The sequence below is a fragment of the Brugia malayi genome, assembly GCF_000002995.4.
Source record: "Brugia malayi strain FR3 genome assembly, contig: Bm_v4_ChrX_scaffold_001, whole genome shotgun sequence".
NCBI classification, from domain to species: Eukaryota; Metazoa; Nematoda; class Chromadorea; order Rhabditida; family Onchocercidae; genus Brugia; species Brugia malayi.
This window is the reverse complement of record NW_025062479.1, coordinates 18,295,147-18,308,236: the sequence shown is the minus strand read 5'-3', so window position 1 is coordinate 18,308,236 and position 13,090 is coordinate 18,295,147. Positions and strand designations below refer to the sequence as shown.

Genomic DNA, 13,090 nt, shown 5'->3' with positions numbered 1-13,090 from the left:
TGAATGGGGGGTGAGTGAGTGTTGTTTCTGCCTGTGGACGATAGTTAAATTCTTCTCCTACTATTGGAATCGTCTGCTTCCTATCAGTTTGGTTCTGTGATGGTCTTTATGTATTCTAGTAGGTTAATACACAAATGGTGTGTCTTGTGATTATGTTTTTGGGATGTGGAAATCACACTATTGGTAGCCCTGACGACGAAAGAGACAAAGTGCAAAAAATACCTGAAGATAGGTAACTACAGGTATTTTTGCTAAGCATTCTATATATATTCCCTGTTTTTCAGAACACTCCCGATATTCAATGATATAATAATAGAGGTGGCACTATCTTGGTTCTGTTTTGTGCTTTTGAAATCTGTCTATAAAGGGCCATTTCAATAAACTTCGCTATTTCGCTTTTCATTTCACAGCTCTTTCTTTGACTCTTATGGTGCGGAAGGAAACTGTTTCCTGTGCTGCATTTATCGATAATCTCGGACTAGATGTTTCGACTTAAAAGCGATTTAGTAATTGATATCGCTGAGAAGCTGTGTGACGTTAACATACGCTCGAGTTTATCCATATGAGGTCGACAAATTGTATATCAGGAACATTCAGTTCAGGAGAACAAAGATCCCACTGATTTCATTTGGATGTTATAAACGGGCTTGTCACTACTTGATGAATGTTTTTCTAGTAGACCCATGAAACTTGTTGCTAAGAGTTGTTGGTCCTGCAACTGTGTAAGAAAGACGTTATTAGTTATTGTCTGTTATGGTTATTCTTGCTTGCTAATAAGTGCTGCCAGTATTTCATAAGCTATTTAAGTAGGCAGTTGTCGGAGGATCTTTGCATTGAATACTTAGGACCAAAGTCAAAAATGTACTTTAATTTATCCAAAGATTCGATTTGTGCATTGATTCAAGATTTGATGGAGAGTAACCTTCATCGTAAAATCACGTTAGGGAACGTAGTCAAATTTTGAGACATAACCGATGTCCCAATAAAGGAATCGAAATCTTCATAACGGGAAGAGAGATGGGATGTATTATATTAATGGTGATAGTTTGTGAGCCACAAAAATAGTGGGTTGAGATTACGGGAGTGTTGTGCATAGGATCAAGCTCAACGGATGTAATTCATAGATTGAAATGGATCGACCTATCTTCGGGAAGATGTGGGATAGAAGTGACGAGTTAGGTGAAGACAGAGGACTCGGAAGAGAGTATCTATCATGAGTTTATTGTAATCTCAGTCGTAGTCGCATAAGTTCTACTCTGAAAGATCAAATGATCTCCGATGATGTTATTTATGTAAACAATATATTGCAAATGTATCGCATTATCTTCTAAAATCTTGACAGTATCATTTTACGTATTGATTTGAACCATTCTTCAACATAATTACGAATTGTTAACATCTTAAATCTGATTTCAAAAAATCCGCTGCATTTATTTATCGGTTGGTGTTACTTGTAATTCTCACCCTTTTGTATCAAGCATAGTGAAAGTATTCTTATGATAGATGCACTTCCGCATCCAACATTAATGACCATTACTTGCAAATTTTGACAGCGAACTGCTGAGTATTATCTGGAATCTTTTATGACGTACAACATAAATTACACTTTAAATTTCGCATTATATTAAGACCAAGTACCATTTTGAAGGAGTCTAATTTACTTGGTCTGTTGAACAACATTTCTTCATTAATGCTTCATTCTTCATTACTTCATCAAAAATGAATCTTCCTCCATTAATGTTACTGGTACTGTTCTTTAAAATTTTTGCTTTCAAACTGTTTATTTTATTAAAAAATTATTTTTGACCTTTCCCAAGATTTTTAATATGCAATAATATCATATTAAAAATATGATGTGGTAATAATAAGTCCGTCAACATTTCTAATAATAAGTCCGTCAACATTTCTACTTCCTTTTTATTTGATTTTCTATAAATGAATGAAATTAGCATGATATGAGTAGTATGCAAGCCATGTGTTTTTGTGAAATCTTTTTCTTTAGAATGAATTTATTTATCTATTTTACATGTAATTCGAAACAACAAAGCAACAATGTGTAATATCCAAAATGAAATGTCTTCTTAGAAATATTTGATTAAGAAACTTCAGGGCTTGTGACGCATTTCAACAGCATTTTAGCTTAGTCCAAGTAAATGGATGCTGCTTAATATAATAAATGAGCAGGGAGAATGACTGCATCCTATTAAGTGGATCTTAATTTGTGATAAAATAATGTGCCGGATAACTGGTATTTGAAGATAAAAGCACATAGCATGCAATTATTGTTCATGGAAAGCGTGACCTTCCGGCGTTGAAGTAATTAGTGAGTTGATTAATGAACAGAGGCATGGTTTTCTCTTAATTACAAAAACTTTTACATCTTCAAATCGGTACTGTATTGATATATGCTTTTCATTCAAATAGCTTCGGGCACATTTTTAAGATAATAAATGATATAATATTGAATATATTTGTACTAACACATACAATTATCAATCGCTTATTATTGAAATGCTGATAAGAATATATAGCTTGTTTCCTGTATCTTGTATCAGTAAGTCAAATCAGCAGAAATCATTCCAATTCGTAAATCTGCTGGTCGATTCTAAATTAGTACTTTATACTTTTCTACACTAAATGTTACAATTTATAAGGATTTCATGATTAAGAAATTCTTAATGCAGTTTGCTGATATTCTATAAGTCGAAGGGAATCAGTTTCTGAGACTTTCTCTCGTTTGAGTTGGTGGTCCAGTTTTCTGATAACGACTATTGGACATGGATATTCCATTGAATGTAGATTCGATAGATAGTCCAGAACGTCCATCAAAAATTAGCGTTGTCTTGAATAGATACCAAGCGAGTGCCACGGAGAGGAAAATCATACAAAGAATAACGAATATGGTTAATATAATAATACAGTATCGCACAGTTACGAATAGTTCACCAGCTCTCTCAAAAAGCGCTTAAAACGTTACAACATGCTATGCTAATTTAATAAATATAATCATTTGGAACTTTCCAGAAACAATGCAAAATTACTTTCAATCAATTCAATTAATACAATTAACTGAAATACATTCAAATAGAGGAACAAAATTCCTGTATTTTAAAAAACTAAAATTTTTTTATTTTTTAAACCCTATATTTAGCAGTCTTCGACCACTTCTCTTTAGCCCCTCTTCCTATCAAATCAAGAATTATAAGTGACAAACCTGAGCCGCTAATTGGATATCTTCCATACCACATGCTTTGAAACACACATTGCCCGAGAAAATATCAGTAACCATATGGGGTAAAGAAGGACTGTCAAAGTGTGCTGCCATTTCTGCTCCAGAAATCCTTGATGATGGGATAAACAAATTTTTGAACCCATTTAAGGTACGTGACACATCCGAAAATAATTGCGGTACATTGATTTCATTCGGTATACCTGCGTCACTCGACATTTCTTCAGATATTTGCTTTTCAGTTGCTTAATTTCTTGCAATATTTACAAATAACAGTATATAGATAACAAATGATAAAATTTGATGAGATCAAAATGAATTTCTTATAGTTGGACAGTTACATCTATTTCATATAATTATGGTTGTTTGTAGATGACGACCGACCACTAACATCTCCGAAATCAATTGAGGGGAATAACTTAAAACATTTCTAAAAAAAGTTATGAATATTGGCCACATGGAACTTCTACTTCTTTACTCTTATCTATTTCTTTACTTTTACCTCTTTTTTAAACAGTGTACAAAATTGAGCCATTTATAAGCCAATTTTTTGTTGTGGTAGCATATAATAAACTATTTCATATTCAGTTTATAAAAAAAAGTGCAGGAATTTTCGAATTTAAAAGCAAATTGCAGAAATAAATTTTTCTGCATATTTGAATTCCTGCCGGTAAAAAAATTGCATTATATTGTTTTGCTGCATATATAATTCTTTAGAATAACATTTCATGGAACTTAGAAAATAATTCAACTGCATGATTACATGAATAATGCATATGGAAAGCAAGCGATTAATTAAATCGAGAATCTTTTCTCGAACGACATAGTGCTAAGATGAAGTAAAGTGTAGTGAAATATTTGTGAATGTCGTTTTAGGCTCAGAAGCCCGTAGTTTGTGTTACTATTCTCGACTTTTTGATTTATTGGAATATATGCTGATGAGATAAACAGACATACAACTAAATAGCAGAAGCGCCGTTCTATGTTAAACAAATGGTATAAAAGTAAAATGGATATGGGGGAAGGAGAGATAAAAAATGGTCAGGGATAGTCGGAAACTCGTTCATTTTTATAGAAATGAAAAGAAAGAAAACTGAAATTTGGACAACATTGGAACTGTTTCCTAATTTAAAGTACAAACGTTTGTATTAGAAATGACTGCTATCACTGTAAATGAATTTGTTAGCAGTATCTTTCAAAAATATTTCTTATATTTTATATTTCTTTTCCATCCATTCGACATCAATTCACAAATGGAATGAAGCAAAGTGCAACATACTACTACAAATGATATAGCAATTATATCATTTGTAGTAGTATGCCATACTTCAGGATAATATATCAGTTGAATCTTTAAAATTCACAAACCATAAGCATGCATAAAGCAGTAGCTGTTACCACTTAGCAATACAATCAACAGAACAACAAAACTGATTCTTCACATTGAAATATAGTGACATGCTGAACGAACAGAATAACCTGATGAACTACCACTGTTTAGTTAGAATTGTAGATAAAAGAAGATAGTGTAACAGCTAATCACCTGAAAAGTGATGCAAAAAATTGAGAAGTGATAAAGTCATCCCCTGAATTTCAATAGCTCTGCTCTTAAATGAATAAAAATAACGGTAAAGTGATAGAAAAACTCTACTTTTGTATGAAGAATAAAAGAGGCGAAATGGGGTTTGATAATTTCATCGATATGGCCTATAAACATACGACCTATATTTGTCAATACTGATGTCGATGTGGTGTTCGAGGACATTGCTCAATGATGTATAAACGATGAATTCGCTAAAATTTCATTCTGCCCTTTATGATAAAAGACACAAATTGTGTAGAGATATTTCTAGGTAAGAACTAGTTGCAATCCTCTTATGACATCATTGAGCGCAAATGAAACGAACTAAGTGACACCTCTAGCACACGCATGCATAATACGCAGGAACGCTTGCCATTCAGTACAGTCGAAGCTATTTCATTGTCCTTCTTGCGTCATTCTCCAATCACCGCTCATCCGTTAAGTTTTAAATTCTCGATTTGTGCGAACATGATCCGAACATTGCTTTCTCTCCTAAAATTCAATCGTTTACGAGTAATTACCACTTCCTGCCATCCATCTGACCAAGATGATAGTCCGTCTACTAAACGAATTTGGTACAAAAACCACTTGTCACTTTATCTTTCTCAAATTACAGTGCTTCAATACTAAGATGAAGTGAAATTCGGAACATCCAGCTCATATTCCCCTTCTCTTTCTGTTAGTGGCTTGCAAGAACTTCTTCTCTCTCTCTCTCTCATAATAAACCGGACCCATTTGAGATTAGTCTTAAAAGTGACCAGCAATTCCCTTTTCGAAATCTTCCCACTACAACTTGTAAGAAAAATACCAATAACCTTATCATCTAAGCAGTCCCAAAAATCAATTACCTCCTGTTTTAATGACAAAACAACACACCTCCGAAACCTAGCAACGGTCTCTTAAAATGTATATATTTCGACGTTAAAAGTTTAAGAAAAATAATCACTTTGCCACAGAAGCTAGACTATCAGAACACATGCCCCGTCAACACTTCATCTTTGCTGCTTCTTGCCTAAGCACCAAAGAGAATATTTTCGACAACCATAAGATATCATTACAGCACTGTCTAAGTAATTATTTGCGAGATTTATTTCAAAATTTGTACTACAAATGTAACGAATGTCTAATTCAATATTCGATCTTCAATTTACTAAGTCATTTTAATTTTTCTCCACATAAGTAATCATTTAAAGAAAACAGCAGTTCGGACCGGAAATTAACGTTGTAACAATATATTTGGAAAATAAGAAGAAACTGTATATAAGCAAAAAAAAAAAAAAAAACTGCATTTAGGCTACTAACAACAGTAACAGAAGTAGCGAGTATGGGAGATACAAATAATCACAGGAGAGTAAAAATACAGTTTTTAAGAATGAAATAATCTTCCTTGAGGTTATTACGGAAATAAATGACTTGCTACGAACATGCGGCTTGAAGCATTTTATCTCTCCTGTCAAAGAGATGACACCAGCTTCCTCTCTACATCTTTGATGATAAAGATCAAGTTCATTCTTAACTTATCCAGAAGAAAAAAAAAGAAAACTACCAAAATAATTATGATTTTCTTCTGCATAAACTTGAAAGAATGCTTTTCATTTTTTTGTAAGTACGGTTGATGAAAAAAATCAAAAGAGCTTAGTTAAAATCCAAAGAAAGCAAATACACAAACATAAAAATAAAAAATACGAACAATTAACGCTTCCTTCTCTCTGGACTGCGTTCTCCTCGTCTTAACATTCGCCTTTCCCTGCAGTAAGATGGTAATGTATTTAAAACAGACATAGCAGAAATCAGTGGTGAAGACTGGTGAAAGTGAAGATTCTTTGCCTTCAAATTCAATTGTGTGTCCATGTCGTTTCATGGTTACAAAAGCCCTTAAAAAATCTATTCCACATACTTCATCTCCCCGTTCCTAATACAGCTTCTATTGCGGCCTTTGCGGCATTTTATTGTAAAGAAATTTTGCATTTTATTATTTTTCTTGGTTAAACAATTTCGCCTTCTATTAATTTCGACTTACTTTGACCTCGACCTTGACCTGTCGCGTTCACGCCCTCTGTCACGACCTCTCTCCTATAAAAAAAAAAATTCTAGTTAACCAAGCTCTTATAAACCGCTCCAGATTACCAGAAATTTATGCAAAAAAAATGGAACGGTAGTGCTGCAAACAATAAATATGAACGCTTTTAAAAGCGGAATATTTGAAAATTGAAAGATGAAAAAATAAAAATTAAAGAATATCAGTACCCGATCTCTCTCTCGTGTCCGTTCACTTCTATCGATCTCACCTTTGCTTCTTTCACGTTCTCTTTCTCGAATACTTCTGTCATCTTTCCTGTCTTCCCGTTTTCTACTTCTGGACCTCAAATTAAACCAACGTTTCTTTTTTTTTTTCCTTTTTAGTTATAAAAAAAGGAAAGAAATCTGCTTTGAACACAGCAGGTAGTTTCTCATAAGACAAACGGTTGATTGTAAATTCATTTCGAAATGAAAATTTTCTATACTATTTTTTCTTTGTGCACATATACAGAAAAAACCTATAGCAGAAATAAACACCCGAAAAATATTGACTAAAGAAACAAGCCGCCAGATCGCAAATGTAACCAGAAAAGAATTTTCAAAATCACACATTACGATAAAATATATTCAAAAAAAGTGAATAGAATCAATCAATCAATGATTACCTTTTGGTTCTTTTTTTCTTTTTCTTATCCTTTTGTTCAGTTAATACATCCAGCTTTTCTTCCATCTGTTTCAGCAGCGAAGCACGATATTTCTCCACCTGAGTAGAAATATCTTCACATCGCTGAGACTCCAATTCATCCTGATATTTGACTACTTTTACCTGTAAAGAACACTTTGTTTTAATAGAGAAAGAGAAATGTAAATCGATTTAGAGAAAGATCTAATTAAGCTTAATTGCACCTTTTTATAAAACATACCTCAATTTCACGTAGAATCTTTCGCCTTTCTTCATCTAGGCGGGCAGCAGATGAACTCAGTGACTGTTGAAAAGTTGAAGTAGTCCTGGGTTAAAAAAAAAAAAAAAGAAAAATTCTTTCTTTAGACATGATGTGCAGAAGGCGGAAAATGTGTTATATTAGCTGCATACAAAAAGAGGAAGTTATTTTTATTGTTAGAGTAAGAAAAAAAAAAAAAAGTGTTGATCTCAGCTTATATGAAACTTCAAAAAACAAACTTGTTGTCATCATCATCTTCATCCGGACATTCACCATCTTCACTTCCATTCTTATCATCATCAATTGGAGCACCGTCAATATCATCCTCCTGATCAATTTTGCCCACTACTGTCTCATCATCCTTGCCATTTTCCAATAAGTCCCACTTGCTAGTAGTTACAGCTTGGCTTGCAACAACTGACGGGTCTACCTAAAAAATCTGTGTTCAAAAAAAAATCCTTAACAAAACAACAGTCTTGATAGATGTGCGGAACACTGAAATTATGATGTGAGACTCACAACATCCCACTGGCTTCGCTTAAATGTTGCTGCCTTCTTTGGCTGTATTTCTACGGTATCTTCTTCAATTGGTACCCCATCGATATCCTCCTCTTCAAAAATTGGTTCCTTCTTTATAAGTGTTTCATCTGGCCCTTCCTCAATAGGAGCACCATCAATATCATCCTCTGATACCTCATCTTCTTTCTAAACAATATAATCATAGAATAAAACATTAAATCTATAACTCAAAAAAAATACTACAAAATTTCACATATCAAATTTGATGACATTATAAGTGCAATGCGAAAACATCTATGCTGCTATATGCAAATAAAAAAGTAGATTCTTAATGACAAAATATGAAGCTACCGCAAGGCCCAAGAAAACATTCTGTAACTGAATAAGAAAATCAGTCGGATAAATTGAATTATCTTCCCAAGTGCGAAAGCATAACATCACTCGCTGCTTGAACTGTTCTGCTTTCAAGCGTGCCGCAATTTTTTCGTAAGTTTTATTGAGTTCCTAAAAAGAAGTGGGATCGGTTTCCTGTAAAAGGTTACTAAATCTTCAAATGCAAAATAAAAAATAGCATTAAATCCATATGAACACTTTTGTTTCATACTATACATCGAAAATAAAATATAGCAAGTACTCTGAAAATCTCGGGCATCAAGTCGCCAATATATTGCCTATAATAAAACACATCTCGAACCCGGGCAGCACAGTTTGCCAGTATATCCGAAACTAAATATAATCTAGCGATCTAAAAAAAGCATCTAAAAAAAAGCAATGTTGCGTGCGTATTATTTCAATTGTTATTTCCTGAGAACTAATTAAAAACCTTTATCGTCAGAATTATGAAAATTCTTAAAAGATTTTACGAAATAACGAGATGCAAATTAATTTACTAAAATATTCATAAGATCTAAGCCTGATCCACTATGGTTAAACAAAAGCTCAAAAGACAAATCTTTCCGCAACATATTTACTACATAATCGCAGAAAATCTGCGAGCTAATTCAAAATATTGTTAAAATTCAAACACTGTATAAATCTAAAGAATGACAGACAAAATGAATGAGAATCTTTGATGTAGATTATCTGAAATTGATTTCTTTTTACAAAAAGTAGATGAGATATAAAATGAACCTTTTTATGCAGGGGTGTTTCATCAATAGTTAACGATTCGTGTAAGCACTGAGAGATCTCTTTGGCACATGTAGCATGCTCCACACACCAAACCATTGCATCTGCCACGGAAGATTTCTCAGGAAGAAGTCCTCGGAGTATATCCTTGGAATTCATTGGACATTTTTTTCACTATATTTACGAAATAAATGAAATCCAACAAAGACAAGCAAAATCAATAAAACCTCAAGCTCATCTCGTTCAGCAGTGCTCAGTACTCCTCTCCATTTCGTTTTAATTTCTTTTCTGTCTTCTTCTTCGTCTTCACTACTGCTGTACTTCCTTTTTCGTGACTTAGCCTATGGATAGGATAATAAATAAATTAATAAACAAATAAAAGCAAAAATTATCACAGAAAGAATTATTGTGAGCAAGTTCTTGATTTCTGAATACTTAAACAATTTTGACAACTGAAGAAATTACGTAATAGAATTCTAGTTAATTTGACTCTATCAAGAAGAAAATTTTGCAAAGTTTCGAATGAAAAAACCTTACTATAGGCCTTTCCGCTGGCAAACCACCATCAAAAGCAGTATGATATAAGCACTCGGGCATTCCACCAGTTAAAATATTGTGAGGTGGTGGCTGCCACCAGCTACCTTCATCAAACATTCGGAACTTCTGCAAGCGCCAAGTTTGTGGTGTCTCACCTTGTAGTATGGAATACAATTTCCATCGATAATAAACGTGTGCTGGATGGTGATTATCGAAAAGAAACCTTGAAAGCCACGCAATTATTCAAATTTTGAAAATGCCTTCTCGAAAAATAAAAGCCATACAATACTTCCTGCTGCTCTAGAAAACATACCGGTATACGGGGTTATGTCGTTCTCGACCCATCAACATTGCTTCGAATAGCGGTCCTTCACGCACCAAAAACTCAATGGTCCGATGAATTAACACTAACAAACTTCTGAAAACAAACAACAGCATTCCGAACAAAATTGCAAGGATGGGGCCATTTTCAGATGGTCTTTGTATTAGGGTAAACACCGATTTTTTTTAATTAATCGCATTATGTATCTGCTGAAAACATGAGAAGCAAACTAGTGCAAGGATGTGCAGCATGTATAGCCCTATTAAGTTACTGGGAAAAACAAAAGCGCTTGAAGTCGAACTTTGTCACTCTAAAATAGGTGGTGACTCACTCAACAAAATTCTGTGCCTCCAGAAAAAAAAATGCAGATACATTTAGTACGTGAACACATGGCAATGCAATAGTTTAATAAGTTAACTGCATTACGAAATTAATCATCACATCAGTATTCATAAGAAATATTACTATTTATCCATTTCATGTACCATTTAAACCATAAAAATTTTAGCAATAATCAGGAATTATTATTTTTTGAATCATACATCCCATCATAAACTCAACACTCCTTTCACATCCCAGTCACGATAACAGAAACTTCCCTCCCCCCTCTCACCCTTCAGCCCATATACAAAAAAGAAAGTTATTGTTTTAAAAAATCTGCAAAAACTCGTTTGGAGATGCTAAGAAACAGCTCCAAGTATGTGTGATTCACTGCTTTCCATGTGAAATCATATCGACAAAATGGACGAACCAAAGAGCTTGAATAGAAGAATGCAAGAACAATGAGAATATAATCAAGTAGTACCTTTCTGTAGGGACCACTACCCGCACGACGGCGTTCCTGAGCATCTACAGAACAGAAAATGTTTTAATGATTTGATGTCATTAAGTGCTTTCTACGTTTTACTAAGTATGGAATTTAGATGTGTTTAAATGTGTGTCACTGACTTAAACCGTTCAAATTATAGCTTTGAAATATAAGACGATAGGAATTTAAAGGTACTTGATTACCAAAATTCGGTTACAAGAACGAAAGTTATCATACCTTTCGATACTCCTCCAAACCATGACCAGATTCAGGAAGCGAAGTACCAAGACGCGGCAATGGACATTTCTTTAATAATGCATCCAAATCACATTTCCTTGGTTTAGCATTAAACGGCAAACCAGTAGGAGGATCCGGCATAGCAAATTCCAACAAAGCCGGGGGCACATAAATCGGCTAGAATTTCGTATAAATCGGCCCAAGCAAATTCATGCGAAATTAAGAAAAAGTAACGGTGCCCCTAATAAATAAAACATGATTTTTTCAATATAGTTAGATTAGAGATGCGTCAATCATCTCATTGATCAAATGAACTATAAACCTGCGGTGGTATGCTGACTGGTTTAGCAAGAGACATCCGCACTTCGGATCCTCTGATATATTTACCCTGCATTCCCTGAATAGCACGATCAGTATCCTTACGAATCATGAAAGCTATAAAGCCGCACAAATGTTCTCGTTTGCGATCTTCTTCACGAGGATATAAAATTTTTGCGGATGCCAACGGTCCAAAAGTGCCAAAAGTATTGTATAAATCTTCAATTTTTATCTATAATAAAATTTAACAATTGGGTACTGCCAGGAACAGAATATCACATTCCCAAAATAATTTATGGAAAAATGAAAAGATAATATAATTATTTGACGCTTTCTACATTTTCACAAGACACAAGAATAACTTTGAGCAAAAGTATTTGAAAAAAATTTCCTACCTCCAACGACAAATTAGAAAGATAAATATTAGTTGTATTTGGGTCATTATCATATTCCCCAGTTCCATGTAAATACGGATTATCAATAAGTGGTGCGATACGATCCAGTGCTTCCTTTTCCATGCCCATCTGTTCCATTTGCGATCGTAAATGTCTTCGTTGCTCCCGCTCTTCTTGCATACTATTAAAAAGAAATTTCAACCAAAGAATCTGTGATATTGACCTGGGCAACATTTTTCTGAATTTTAAATATTCTTTTAAACAGAATCCTTAGCGAAAAAAACCTTATGATACAAACTTTTATTTTCAAAGAATAAAAGGGAGCATATACCTCTTTAATTCCTCTTTAAAGGCTTCCAAATTACTTGTTCTGCTTTTCTGCTGCGCTTTTCCAGGTCGAGGCGGCCGAGTTGTTGTTAAATTTGCTTTTCGAGCTTCTTCCATCATACGTTTCGCTTTTTCTTCTGCGATTTTTTTTGCTTGTTCAAATGAATTTGGTATGACGGAAGTTTTTTTCGCAAGTTCAATTTTTGGACTGTAGATAGATGGTTTCGAACTTATGTCTGTAAAAGTACAACTTGACTCCAGTTTCGAACGTTTCAACTAGATGCAACAAAAAGCATTTTTCAACTCGCAACAATTTACATCAGAAAAAAAAAAAAAAGAAACTTTGCTTATTTACCTTCCATAACTTTATTTGCATTGACTACAGCAGCGCGTACAAACGATTTACTGGCGATCGATGTGCCATCTTCGAACGCTTCACGAAACTGTTCATAAGCTTTTGATAATTCCGCTTCCTCCTCTTCTTTCTAAAGATTAAGCGAGATTGAAATATTGAGCAACGTCTAATCCCAACACTGGCTTGCAACCACCCAAACTGTTTCAGTTAAACATTGTGTACCACATAAACTATGGATTAAGTGCTAAGTTAATTGTATCACTTGTCGTGCCTTACTTTGAAACAATCAATGGACTCACTCTTCTCCTTCGATAACGATCCATTCCTTGATAAATAGAACAGTATGACCGCTAACTGCCCTTTAATATATACT

At 34.0% G+C, this 13,090-nt stretch overlaps 2 protein-coding genes across 2 annotated transcripts; both read right to left on the bottom strand.

Moving 5' to 3' along the window:
• Positions 1–2,713: 2,713 nt before the first annotated feature.
• Bm4592 (Uncharacterized protein) lies at positions 2,714–3,448 on the bottom strand (the record flags this gene model as incomplete). Its single annotated transcript, XM_001898085.1, has 2 exons — positions 2,714–2,953; positions 3,215–3,448. The coding sequence occupies 2 exons, from the start codon at positions 3,446–3,448 to the stop codon at positions 2,714–2,716; spliced, it is 474 nt and encodes a 157-aa protein (XP_001898120.1).
• A 3,055-nt stretch (positions 3,449–6,503) lies between these two features.
• On the bottom strand, positions 6,504–13,040 carry Bm2057 (Uncharacterized protein; the record flags this gene model as incomplete). Its single annotated transcript, XM_001898084.2, has 20 exons — positions 6,504–6,558; positions 6,832–6,884; positions 7,059–7,173; positions 7,496–7,656; positions 7,754–7,838; positions 8,011–8,201; positions 8,291–8,476; positions 8,642–8,794; positions 8,925–9,035; positions 9,422–9,565; positions 9,646–9,759; positions 9,956–10,178; positions 10,269–10,373; positions 11,083–11,126; positions 11,323–11,499; positions 11,645–11,872; positions 12,036–12,216; positions 12,367–12,598; positions 12,718–12,847; positions 13,017–13,040. The coding sequence occupies 20 exons, from the start codon at positions 13,038–13,040 to the stop codon at positions 6,504–6,506; spliced, it is 2,712 nt and encodes a 903-aa protein (XP_001898119.1).
• Between the last annotated feature and the right edge of the window lie 50 nt (positions 13,041–13,090).